Source organism: Drosophila busckii, chromosome 3L, assembly GCF_011750605.1.
Source record: "Drosophila busckii strain San Diego stock center, stock number 13000-0081.31 chromosome 3L, ASM1175060v1, whole genome shotgun sequence".
Classification (NCBI taxonomy): domain Eukaryota; kingdom Metazoa; phylum Arthropoda; class Insecta; order Diptera; family Drosophilidae; genus Drosophila; species Drosophila busckii.
In genome coordinates, this window is record NC_046606.1 from 2,291,936 (window position 1) to 2,304,584 (window position 12,649).

The 12,649-nt window shown below is 41.8% G+C and overlaps 4 protein-coding genes across 4 annotated transcripts; all 4 read left to right on the forward strand.

Annotated features, from left to right (window-relative positions):
- Positions 1-5,832: 5,832 nt before the first annotated feature.
- LOC108599133 lies at positions 5,833-7,121 on the forward strand. Its single transcript, XM_017985921.1, has 2 exons — positions 5,833-5,906; positions 5,968-7,121. Exons 1-2 carry the CDS (start codon positions 5,862-5,864, stop codon positions 6,964-6,966), a joined length of 1,044 nt encoding a protein of 347 aa, XP_017841410.1. The 5' UTR covers positions 5,833-5,861; the 3' UTR covers positions 6,967-7,121.
- A 339-nt stretch (positions 7,122-7,460) lies between these two features.
- LOC108598804 (maker682) lies at positions 7,461-8,584 on the forward strand. The gene is made up of 2 exons (XM_017985547.1): positions 7,461-7,522; positions 7,579-8,584. The coding sequence occupies exons 1-2, from the start codon at positions 7,478-7,480 to the stop codon at positions 8,560-8,562; spliced, it is 1,029 nt and encodes a 342-aa protein (XP_017841036.1). The 5' UTR covers positions 7,461-7,477; the 3' UTR covers positions 8,563-8,584.
- Positions 8,585-8,994: 410 nt separating this feature from the next.
- On the forward strand, positions 8,995-10,288 carry LOC108598803 (maker681). Its single transcript, XM_017985546.1, has 2 exons — positions 8,995-9,051; positions 9,113-10,288. The coding sequence occupies exons 1-2, from the start codon at positions 9,007-9,009 to the stop codon at positions 10,241-10,243; spliced, it is 1,176 nt and encodes a 391-aa protein (XP_017841035.1). The 5' UTR covers positions 8,995-9,006; the 3' UTR covers positions 10,244-10,288.
- Positions 10,289-10,747: 459 nt separating this feature from the next.
- On the forward strand, positions 10,748-11,411 carry LOC108599252 (maker683). Its single transcript, XM_017986049.1, has 2 exons — positions 10,748-10,809; positions 10,874-11,411. Exons 1-2 carry the CDS (start codon positions 10,765-10,767, stop codon positions 11,321-11,323), a joined length of 495 nt encoding a protein of 164 aa, XP_017841538.1. The 5' UTR covers positions 10,748-10,764; the 3' UTR covers positions 11,324-11,411.
- Positions 11,412-12,649: the final 1,238 nt, after the last annotated feature.

The following is a 12,649-nucleotide window of genomic DNA, read 5'->3' on the forward strand; positions in this document are numbered from 1 at the left end:
GTTTTCGCGGGGTAGAGGGAAGTAAATAAAATAGATTATAATTGAAGCGTTCAGGTGGAGCACCTATATACCAAATTTGGTTGCTCTATCTCTTACAGTTGCTGAGAAACACGCACTCATACAGACGGACATGGCTATATCGACTCAGTTTGTTTTGCTGATCAATAATATATATACTTTGTGGGGTCTGCCTCCTCCTTCTCCTGTTACATACATTTGGCATAACTTCATAATACCATTTCCATTTTTTACAAAAATGTCAAAGTGTATAAAAAATAGTTAAGAGCTTGTAGCAGCTCGAGTCATATAAAGTAAACATTTTATATGAGCAATAGCAATGCAAGCAACATTTTTTTTCATTCTAGTCTAAATATTAGAAAATTCCTGTATCAATTGCTTTAAAAACAAATAAAGCTTAAGCAATTTGCACTTACAAACAATGAGGCGCTAGTTTCAAAATTCTAACTTATAAAACATACAGACTTGGCAACTTTTTTGTTGCATGTTTCATATAATGCAAGAGTGTTGTAGTTGCAAGTTATTTAAAATATAAATATACGTAGCTTTTATACTTTTTACAGCATAAGCTGCGTTGACATTTGCTGATATTTTGCAGCTTCAGTGGAAAACTTTGCACGCAGACATATAAACTAAGCAATGTATATAGTGTGTGTGTGTGTGTGTGTGTATTTGGAAAAAGTCGAACAGCAACAGCAGGCAAAACATCTTGAAGTGACAACGAGTACTCCAACCGCAAAATACACAAAAAGCATATTTAGTTTTATTTTTTATTTATTTATCTTGTCGCTGGCGCTCGATAGTGTTGTTCTATGCCATTTAAAGTGTATGTGTGTGTGTGTATGTGTGTGTGTGTGTGTTTGTGCTGTAAACATGCCAGCAACAAACTCAATTTAGTCAACAACTCAAAGTTTTCGCCCAAGTTTTATTTGTATGTAGCCAAAATACACACACACACAGATACATGTGTGTGTGTGGGTATGTGTTGAGTGGCACGCCAGATCTATTAGCTATGCTCTAAGCAAATCATAGCATAGCAAAGCGAATTGCGGACAAAGGCGCTGCTGCTGGCGTTAAAAATCAAAACGTTGTCCCACATTCAAAAACTGAATTTTGCTAGCGAACATGTTTAGGCTAAGAGCCTTGATCTTGCTTTGCCTTATCTCTGGCATTGCGGCTGGGGATTATGAGTGCGTATACAGGCCCACACTGGGATGCCTGGTGGAGGCTTTCCTGCGGCCCATTCATTCCATCGATTGCACCATCAATGCTGTGGACAGCATTGTGACGCATACCAAGGAATTTATAAAGGCAACGAAATCCTGTGAGGCTGCTAGGGACAGAGATTACAAGAAATTCATATCGATTGCTAAGGAAATCAGAGACTATAGCGTTGAGTGCACTGAAGCCTGCGGCACTGAAAAATACCGAAAGCCAAAGCTAATCTGTGGCTCAATTGCAATGGTGAATTATCTCAAGATGTTGCACTCTATACGCAAGGCAATCCTAAAACGCCGCTCCATAAGGAAGCAGAATTACAAGGACTGTTTCAACGATTTGATGAATCCATTCGTCGACGGTTTTCGCGAACGCAGACGGCGCGTGATTTACTGCATATTTAATGTGTGGCCAAAAGACGGCGAGGACGATATGTCAAAGGAGGAAGGGAAGACAACGTCTAAGCCAAAGACGTCTTCTTGGGATCTAACCAAAGAGCGCAGCTGGGAGAAGAGGGATCCGTTACCGACAACGACTACGCCAAAGCCAAAGCCGTCTACTCGGACGTTCCCCCCGACGGCGTCGTCTACTGGGGATCTGCAGTATACGACGTCGCATACGGGTTCAATGGCGTCAACGGCGGTGAACACGACAACATGGGCGGAGGAGATATACTATGATGAACCATCAAAGGAGCAGAACGAAGAAGTAGATCAACTCATAAGTTCGCTTGAACAGTATTAAAACTAGCAATTGTAAATGTCAACTATAAATTATCTTGGCTCTAATCCAATTAAAGCGTAGCGACTTACAAACGCAGCTGTTTCGCATAAATAGAAAACGAACATTACCCTAGCGCACATTACTAAAGTGAATGCCATTGCGGAAATGTTGCTCAGAGCTTTGATCCTGCTATGCGTTATCTCTGGCATTCCTGCTGCTGCTGCGGAACAGGGCGCAGCTCATGAGTGTGAGACCTCGCCCACATTGAAGTGCCTGCTGAAAGCTTTTCTGCAGCCCTATCATTCCATCAATTGCACCATCAATGCTGTGGACAGGTTTACGACGCTAACCAAAAATTTTCTGTACGCTGCTCATACCTGCCGTGACGGCAGTACCGACAGCAAGGAGGCAAACACATTCATACCCATAGCCAAGGATATAGAGACGCATAGTGAAACAATTAGCAAAGTTTGCTTCAATGGCATAAGACAATCCCCAAAAATTATATGTGGCGCAAAGGCGATATACAACTACAACATAATGCTAACAGATCTTAAAAAGGCAACAAACTTTGCGAACACAAGCAGCAAACTGCCGAAAAATTGTTTCCTTGATTTGATGGACAGGTACGTGGGAGAATTGCCAGCACACACAAAGAGCATAAATCGCTGCATATTTGTCACGCCGCATACCAAGGCAGAGTCTGAGGAGCCACAGAGAGATGAGCCGGCAAAGAAAGATGAACAGCCACAGCGAGATGAGCCGGCAAAGAAAGATGAACAGCCACAGCGAGACGAGCCGGCAAAGAAAGATGCACCGAGTGATGATCAGCCTGACTATGATAGTTATTGAAACAGGATATGATATATGCAGCAAGGATAGTTTTGTGATTATGAATATTATTTGATATTGTAAATAAATATAAATTATCTCTGCTTGTATCGCATCAAGCGCAGCGAATTGCTCTCAAGGGCGTGGCACAACTTGGAATTAGTTAGTAGCGCGTATTGCAATAAAGTAAACTGCATAGAGAATATGTTATTGGAAGCCTTGATCCTGGCAGGCGTGCTCGTGGCCTGCACTTAGACTGATGCTGACTTCAACAATTGCCAGCTCCATCCTGCATATAAATGTCTGCTCAAATCCTTTATGCAGCCCCATCACTCCGTCAGCTGCATCGTTCATGCCATTTACAGTTTCGTTCCGCTTACCCAAGCCGCGCAGCAGCAGAGCCAAAGCTGCAATCCCAACAGCACTAAGGTTAAGAAATTCCTAGTCCTAAGCAGCGACAAGATCAGCGTGCTCTGCAATCATTAGAATTTGGCAAAGCCAGGAGCTGTCCGCGCCACCAAGGGCATGTTGTCCTACATGAAGGTACTCAGTAATTTTAATCAGATCAGCAAACTTGCTGCCAACGACAGCAGCAGCAGCAGCAGCAGCAAGCAGGACACCAATTGTTACACCAAGCTCAGAGATCAGTACGTGGCGGATTTAATCGCTGCATGTTCTCACCGCCCCCACCCAGCCCCAAGCCAACTAAATAAATGTGCATATTATTTGAAGGCTTGACGTTGGCAATTGTAAACAAATGAAAAACTTGTTGTCATTCTTAAATTTAAATAAATTTCTATCGCCGACGCGTGTTGCTTGAGTTCTGGCACGTTTCTCGATGAGGTAAGACATTATTTTAAATAGCAAGACACAGTGACTATATTTAAGCATATATATAAACTATAAGTATATATGTATGTTATGTGCTCTTGGCAATTCATTTCTATGGCCGGCCAGCAGGTAAAAAACACATTTCGTTGCTTTGTCTATTGAATTGTCGCTCTTCTTGACAGTCCAACTATAATGAAAGTAGCGCAAGTCTTTGATTTATTGTGGGACTTTGAGCAGGGCTAGCAAAATTTCACAGCATTATTCATAATGTTTTTTAAATTTGCGCACTTGGCTTTAATATTTATTTGTATAATTCGCGTTGACGACTTGACTTGTAGCATTTAATTTACAATCAGCGTTAAGTTTGGGGCATCATTAGCGTCTTTGTCAGCGGATGTTGGCACAATTGTGGGTATTTTCAGCAGCATTCAAATTAAAGTCAGTCTGTGCTGCTGCTACAATTTACAATGCTTTAAATTAATATATAAATATTTACAATTAATGTCGCGCTTTGTTGTAAGCTGTGTATGATGTATTATTGTAGTTGCGGTTTGGCTGTTTAATGAGCGCACATTGCGTTTATGTTAACATGGCAGTTTTCTATCAAAATGAAAAAAACGTGGCATGCAACATCAATGAAATGCATTAATTGTCGGCTATTCATGTGAATACCGCAAACAATTGCGTGGTCTGAAATTTGTTTGCAACACTTTGCGCTTTAAGTTTTGTCAGTCTTTAACCAAAGTCGGCAGCAACAGGATATATTTTATATAATTTTATTGCTTGAATTGAAAAGTTTAGTAAACTACGCACAGCATCGACGATAAGCAAAGAACAAACGAACGAGAAACTTACAACATAAAATGTGAAAATTATTGAGAGTCTGTCGTGGAGAATAGGAAAACTTTTTGATTCCGTTAAGAGCCCAGCCCAGCCCAGTACAAAACGCTCGACGCTATAAATTCAAGTACCAAATAAAAGATACAAACATTGACTGTGGCATTGACATGACAGCATTAATCTATTCAAATACAAAAATAAAATTGTTGGTATAGTATTTTGTTAGTTGGGTAAAAAATCAACAGCAACAACAACAAAAACAACGTGGCAAGCCGTTGACCTTCAGCCAGCCAAGTCTGCCACACGTAGGCAGCACACGTGCAAGCTTATGCTATATATCAGGTATATATGCTTGACTAATTTAATAAATAACAAATTATTCTGCTTTATATATAGGCAAAAGTATATTTAGTAATTCAGCTCGCTTGGCAGCTCAATTGACTTGCTGCAAATTATAAACTAGCATAATAAGCGCTTTAATTACATAAAAATGTGCGCAGGCTTGGGCTGGGGCTGGGGCTGGGGCTGGGGCACATGAAAGCGATTCGCTTGGTGTATAGCCAAACAGCTGGCAAGTGTCCTTTGGAGCGAGCCTGTTAATGGGGTTGACTGATTTTTGGCTACAACAAACAGTCCTAGCAGCAATCAAATTATCTGTCCCAACGACCTGGGCGCGTAATTAAATTCCGTTGTAGCCCAGGCCCTGTGCGTGATTGTAATGAGTGTCTCCTGCCTGCTGCTGCTGCTGCTGGGGACCTTAAGCTACTCCATAGCACAGCTATAAAGTATACAAATATTTGCTCTAATTAGTAAAATTGGACACGTTTACGAATGCCATAGCGCGGGTGGGGCTGGGGCTGGTGGCTGATGGCTGGGGGTGCTGCGCTGACTGATTGCCCATCGATTTGGTTTGGTGTGCGGGGGGTATCCGAATAAATGCGAGCTTCGTGCTCCAACGGCCATTTTGGTGCGTCTTTGTATTTGCTTTGGCATTGTGTTTAAAGCGATTAACGCATAATATCCGGCTGATTGGTAATTGTGCTTGCATGCAGCTTAAGTAATTTACACGACAGCTCCTGTAAATATCAGAAGCTTTCACTAAGAATTAAAACAGTTAACTGCACGCCACGTATAACTGTCAAAGTTAATTGAAAGGGCTGCAACCTTGTTTACATACGAAAACATAATTGAGCAGCAAATAATAAAGAAATTAGTTTTACTTACATTTACCCAACTGTTTTTTAAATGTCAAGCATAATTAAATTCAACTTGCAGTCTGTACTTACGCAACTTTCAGGAAATGCAAACCTTATATACCATATATAATCTGCTATCCGCATATAATTCACGTAGCTTTAAAATCAGTTTTTGTTTTGCTTTCAAACTCAATTGCTGTCAAGATGACGAAGGCGTCGCTTATATTAGTCCTATTCCTCTCTTTTTCAGTAAGTGAAATTAGTCATAACTATTGAATAGCTACATACTTGGATTATGCTTAATTTACAGCTATGTTTGGTTGAGAGCACCATTATTATAGGTACAATTACGATTGTTAGATTCCTATTAAACTTTTATGTGAACATACAAAGTTTCCTGGACATAGTACGCGGATGCGGCACAATTCTATCAGTGCCCTTTCGTGGGATCATTGGCCATATGCAAAATGTAGTTAATATTTCGCTCAAAGTGCTCAATGTGTGTCCTGCGCCCCTCATAAACGATGGTATTGCTGGACAGTTTTCTATCGGTCGACCTGGACTTGCTACTGGCGGTCAATCTGGAGTTCTAACTATATCTCAGCCTGGAGTTGATCTTGGCACTCAGCCTGGACTTCAAGCTGTCTCTCATACTGAACATCAACTGGTCTCTCATCATGGCGTTCTTCCTGGTGGTCAGCCTGGAGTTCAAACTATCTCTCAATCTGGAACTCTAACTGTCTCTCATCATGGAACTGTTCCAGCCTCTCAGCCTGCAGTTATTACTATATCCCAACCTGGCTCTCAACCTGGAGTTCTTACTGTCTCTCAACCTGGGCTTCTAGCTGTCCCTAAACCTCCCCCAGGACCTTTAGGTGAATCTCTACCGGGACTTCTTATTGGCTCGCGACCACGAGAGATTGCTCTAGGGCTTGCTGCAAGGGTTGGTGCAAAGGTTAAAGGAGGGCTTGGTGGTAGAGCTAGCATTGTTTTTGGTCGCCGAAGACGTCGTCGTAGTCTTGTAAATACTGAGGCCAAGTTTTTGAACGGTGATAAGATTAGTCCTCGTACTTGTCCTACTCTCTCTGTCGGCAACGTTGTTGGCACACCTTCAGTTGAGTGCATCAAAAGCGTGTCTCAATATTTCCCGTCGATTGTCCAGGCAATTATCAAGGCTGCTGTCGCCATTGTGCTGCCTCCGAGTCCTATAGGGTCGCAATGCGAGCTGGATAATCGGCAAGTGCTCTTGAAAATATTGACTGAGGCAAAGTCATGCATGAAACCGTTTAATTTACTGGGCCGCCAATAATATGCATATGCAGCTAAAGGGGAAACCCAATAAAAATTGAATTAAGTCTCGAACTTTCTGTTTTATAGTACTAGTTTAACTTTTCGTATAGCGCAACACATTCTGGTTGGCTCTATTTTAATTAAGGCACGGTAATTAAACTTCACAATTTTTTATTTATATACAAATCATTGTTATTATTTTGAATACTTTTATTTTACTTTTACAAATTTGTGTTATATATTTCGAATAATTTGAATAATTTGTTATATTTTAAATTGGTTGATAAATAAAATAATTAGCATTAATTAGACTTTTGCTGTACAACATTTGTCGCTCTAGTAACGAGTTCTATATGCAGTCGCTTAGCAACGAATTTAAACTTGATCATTCACAAGTGACTATGGTATTTGTATTTCCTGCAAGTCTTATATACCATAAAAAATCAGCTAATCGCATATAATATATAATACCCGTAAATTTAGCTGTGAAAACTACAAATGTTTTAGTTTCAAGCTCAAACGTTACAGAGATGCCAAAGGTTGCGCTTATATTAGTCTTGTTCCTCACTTTCTCAGTAAGTAAAATTGCCGTAAATGACCGTAACATACTTAGATTATGCTTAACTTACAGCTATGTTTGGTTGAGAGCAGCTTTGTTGTTGTTGGAGGTGGTGCGGCAGCAATAGGTGGTGGTGTTGCTGCTGCGGCTGGTGGTGCAGCTGCTGCTGCGGCTGCTGCTGCTGCTGCTGCAGTAGCTGCTGCTGGAGCTGCTGGATTCGCGGTGGGACTTGGAGTGGGAGTTGTGGGCACACTTGTTGTTATTAGATTCCTATTAAACCTCGCTGTGAACATACGAAGTTTCCTGGATATGGTAAAAGGATGCGGCACGTTTCTATCGTTACCCTTCAGGGGAGTCCTTGGCTATGTGCAAAATTTATTTAATATTCTTCTCAAAGTGCTCAATGTGTGTCCTACTCCTCTCATAAACGATGTCGGCTCCGGCCGCGGCCTTGGAGCATCTCTGGCAGCAGCTTTCGGTCTAGGGCCGAAAGTTAATCCTGCTGAAGGAGTTCCTATAAGTCTTCCTGGCTCTATTGGAGGACACATTTCTATCGATCGACCTGATCTTGTTCCTGGCGCCCCACCTGGACTTCCTCCTGGCTCTCAGCCTGGAGTTTATACTGTCTCTCAACCTGGCATTCTAGTTGACCCCAAACTTAAACTTGGATTGCTTAGACCACGAGAGCTTACTTTAGGGCTTAAAGCAAGGATTGATGAAAAGCTTCAACGGCGGATTGGCGTTGCTGGTGGCGTAGGTGGAGGTGTTACTGGTAGCCAAGTATTTGGCGGCGTTGATTTTGCTGCGGGTACTTGTCCCAGTCTAGTGGCCGATAAAGGTGTTGGCCAACCTTCCGAGCAGTGCAACAGATACGCTTCTCAATATTTCCCATCGATTATTCGGGCAATTATCAAGGCTGCTGTCGCCATTGTGCTCCCTCCTTGGCCTGGAGCGTCGAAATGCGAGAAAGAAAGTCGGGCAATGCTGTTGCCAGTATTGACACAGGCAAGGACATGTATTGCAGCTGCACCGCCAGTTGACAGGAGATGTCCGTAAACCCAATAAAAACTGAATGAATTACAAATCTCGAACTTTTTATTTTACAGTGGATCCTAAGCATAATTATTATGTTCAATACTTTTATTGTACTTTCAAAAATAGGTACTATATATATCTAACTTCAAACTTCTATCAAGCCATTTTGAATAATTTGAACAGATATTTTTATAGTTTAAATGCAGTCATTGATATATACATTGAGCTTCAATCAGACTTTTGCTTGCAACATTTGTCGATCAAGCAACGAGTTATATATGCAATTCGCTTAGAATTTGAGCTTGATCATGTAAGAACGCCAATGGTATTTGAGTTGCGTAATTTTAAGGAAGTGCAAGCGCAATATACCATAAAAAATCAGCTATGCGCTTATAATTTAAAATACGCGTATCTTTAGCTTTAAAAACTGCATTTGTTTTAGTTGCAAGCTCAATCGCTACAGAGATGCCGAAGGTTGCGCTTATATTAGTCCTGTTCCTCACTTTTTCTGTAAGTTAAATCGGCCATACATGATACATAAGATAACTTACTAAGATTACTTACATTGCAGCTATGTATTGTTGACGGCGGGGGAGTTGCAGTTGCTATTGGAGGTGATGTGGCCGCAGCGGCTGCTGCTGCTGGAGCTGCTGGGCTCGCGGTGGGAGTTGTGGGCACACATGTTGTTATTAGATTCCTATTAAACCTCGCTGTGAACATACGAAGTTTCCTGGACATGGTAAAAGGATGCGGAACGTTTCTATCGTTACCCTTCAGGGGAGTCCTTGGCTATGTGCAAAATTTATTTAATATTCTCCTCAAAGTGCTCAATGTGTGTCCTACTTCTCTTATAAACGATGTCGGCTCCGGCCTCGGTCTTGGAGCATCTCTGGCAGCAGCTTTTGGTCTAGGGCCGAAAGTTAATCCTGAGCTAAGTCTTTCTGGCGGTATTGGAGGGCACCTCCAAATCGGTCGACCTTCACTTCTTCCTGGTGAATGGCCTAGACCTGTTTCTATCTCTCGACCTAGAATTTTTCAAGTCTCGGCACGTAGAGTTCGATCTATCTCGCAACCTGGAGTTCAAACTGTCTCTCAATCTGGAGTTTTAACTATCTCTCATCATGGAGCTCCTCTTGGCTCGCAGCCTGGAGGCTTTCCTGGCTCGCCACTTGGAGTTCAGACTATCTCTCAATCTAGAGTTCAAACTGTCTCTCACCATGGAGCTGCTCCTGGCTCGCAGCCTGGAGGCTTTCCTGTCTCGCCGCCTGGAGCTCATAGTATCTCTCACTCTAGTGTTCTAACAGTCTCTCATCATGGAGCTCCTCCTGGCTCGCAACCTGGAGGCTTTCCTGGCTCGCCACCTGGTGTTCAGACTATCTCTCAATCTAGAGTTCTAACTGCCTCTCATCATGGAGTTCTTCCTGAAGAGCTTGCTAGGTATCGCCAAGTATTTGGCGGCGTTGATTTCGCTGCGGGTACTTGTCCCAGTCTTGTAGTCGATAGAGGTGTTGGCCAACCTTCCGAGCAGTGCATCAGATACGCTTCTCAATACTTCCCATCGATTATTCGGGCAATTATCAAGGCTGCTGTCGCCATTGTGCTCCCTCCTTGGCCTGGAGCATCGGAATGCGAGAAAGAAAGTCGGGCAATGCTGTTGCCAGTATTGACACAGGCCAAGGCATGTGTGGAAGTTGCACTGTGATTTTTACTAATAGCACTGTGATTTTATCAATAAAAATAGAGAACATTAAGTACAGTTCCAAAGTTTTTATTTGCCTAACATTTTAATTTAAGCGCTGAGCCTTTGCAGTTCTAAAATAAGTTAACTAACAAAAGACATAAATCAATTAATTATATTATATGCACATATTTAGTTAAACAAAACTATAACAATAATTTCTTATGTGAACCATTTAATATTCAGTACTTGCTTGTTATTTTACTATTCGCTATATTTTTTTAAAAAGTTCGAATGAAAACTTAAGCAAAACGTTAGAGAGCTATATTAATTCTAGATTTATTTGAATATTGTTATATTTTAGATCGAAGTTGAACCTTAGCATTTAAAATATAAGCGGCATATCAGTAGCGTAACTTTCAGGAAATGCAAACTCTATGTACTAGAAGTAAATAAGCAAGCGCAGATAATCAATGAGGCACGCTTCATATTTTGTAACTATTTAAGAGCAGTCAGCAGTAGTATGAAAGACAAAAGCAGCAAAGATGTCGAAGCTTGCAGTGGTTATCATTCTCTTCCTTAGCCTTTCGGTAGGTACAATGCTAACGGGTAAGGGTTGAGTGAATATTAACATAACTTATCGTTTAACTGCAGGCGTATGTGGCAAACGCCCAGGTGGGATGGGATAATGGCGGTGATGGTATGGCAAGGCCCAAATTCCGCGCCATTATTGCAATGGTGTTCGTGAACTTCTTGAGAGGGCTCGTTACACAGCTGCAAGTTTTCCTGACCATGACGCGCGCCTGCGGTTCGCTGCTTTCGCTGCCTTTCAGGGTCATCATGGAACTGACGCAGAATATACTAACCATGAGCTCCAGAATTCTAGGCATATGCCCTATTGGCTCCGATGGAGGTCCAGCACCAGCATCGAGCTGCACCACCCTTGTGAGCAACAGCATGCCCATGTTCGTCCAGCTGTTCAGCAGGGGTGTTAAGGAGCTGTTCAATCCCGCTCCTCTTGGCATGTCGGAGTGCGAACGCAAGAGTCGCCAGCAAATTACTCCTATAATGCAAGAGGCAAACCAATTCGTTAACAAGAGCTAATTTTATTGCAGTTCTTCAAGTGCATCGCGCATATGTATAGCAAATCCTCATGGTTTTGCCAAATAAAAACGCATGCAACAAATCAAAATCAAGTCATTGGTATAGAGCGAGAGAGAGAGAGAGAGAGAGAGAGATACCAAAGGGGCCACAAGCCAACTGACCCAAAGTACAAAGCAAGTTCACATCAATAATTCACTCGAATCATGATAAATGTGCGGATTTCATACTGACATTGCCAAAATCTACTGAGGTCAGCATACAGATGGGGCGCCCCAAAAGGCTTTACTTACGTGTTTGTTGACTTGGCCAACAAACTGTTGGCACTTTGTGTTTCGTTTCGATTCGTTTCGTTGCGTTGCGTTGCGGCGAACGAAGCTCAATGTTGCATGTATGATAAATTTCTCAATGCGGCGCACACACCCAGCAAACTAGTCTAATGCTAACTGCTGATTGTGCTGTTTTCCAGCTGGAAAGGGGTTAAATTCAATTTAAGAAACTGAACTCTCAACATAAAGTTTAGTTTCAGCATGGGCTGCTGATTTAATCAATTGAAAAGCAGGCAGCAAGGATTCTTGAATTATAATTTAAGTAAAACGTTCACATATTCGCAAACCAGCTTATGAACCATAATGAAGGTTTGCTACGCAGATAATTAACAAAGACAAATGAAATGAAATTCTATATGTCATAGCTTTGTTGGGACTCTTTTCAACACGTGTACGAAATGTAGCTTGAATATTCAAATTAGTTATCGCACATCAGCTACAGCATTTGTTTATTTAATCTATGGATATTTTAGACTTCCGCATTTGTAGCGACATTTTGCTTTAAGCTGCCATAAAATGGAGTCCAATAAACGAATTTGATATGCGCGTTTCACTGCATTGCGGTTGTGCCTGTGTGTGTGGCACATGGTGAAGTGGCAGGTGGAGCAGGGACTGGGTGCAAGTCTCTGGTTTCGCGTCAATTAAAACGAAACCAAAATGTACGCCGCATGTCTATCTCAAATAATGTTACCTGCCATTCTCACGTGTTCCAATTCTTTTTCTTTTTTTTCTGTTGTTGTTTGTTCTTGCGGGTAGTGAATATAATTTACGCCACTAATGGCTGAAGCTATATTTATAAAATATTTGCTCTCACTCACTCACTCGCACGCTCTGTCTTTGACCCCAAAGCAATCGCTAACTGGCAAATGCTCTCTCTCTGCTTCTAGCTATGTGATATTTAATTAGTGCTGCAGGTATTTGCGTTCCTTTATGAAAATGTGCGCCATATTGTTGAATTATGACTGCCAACGAATGTGACTTAGACATGAAAAGTCCTCGA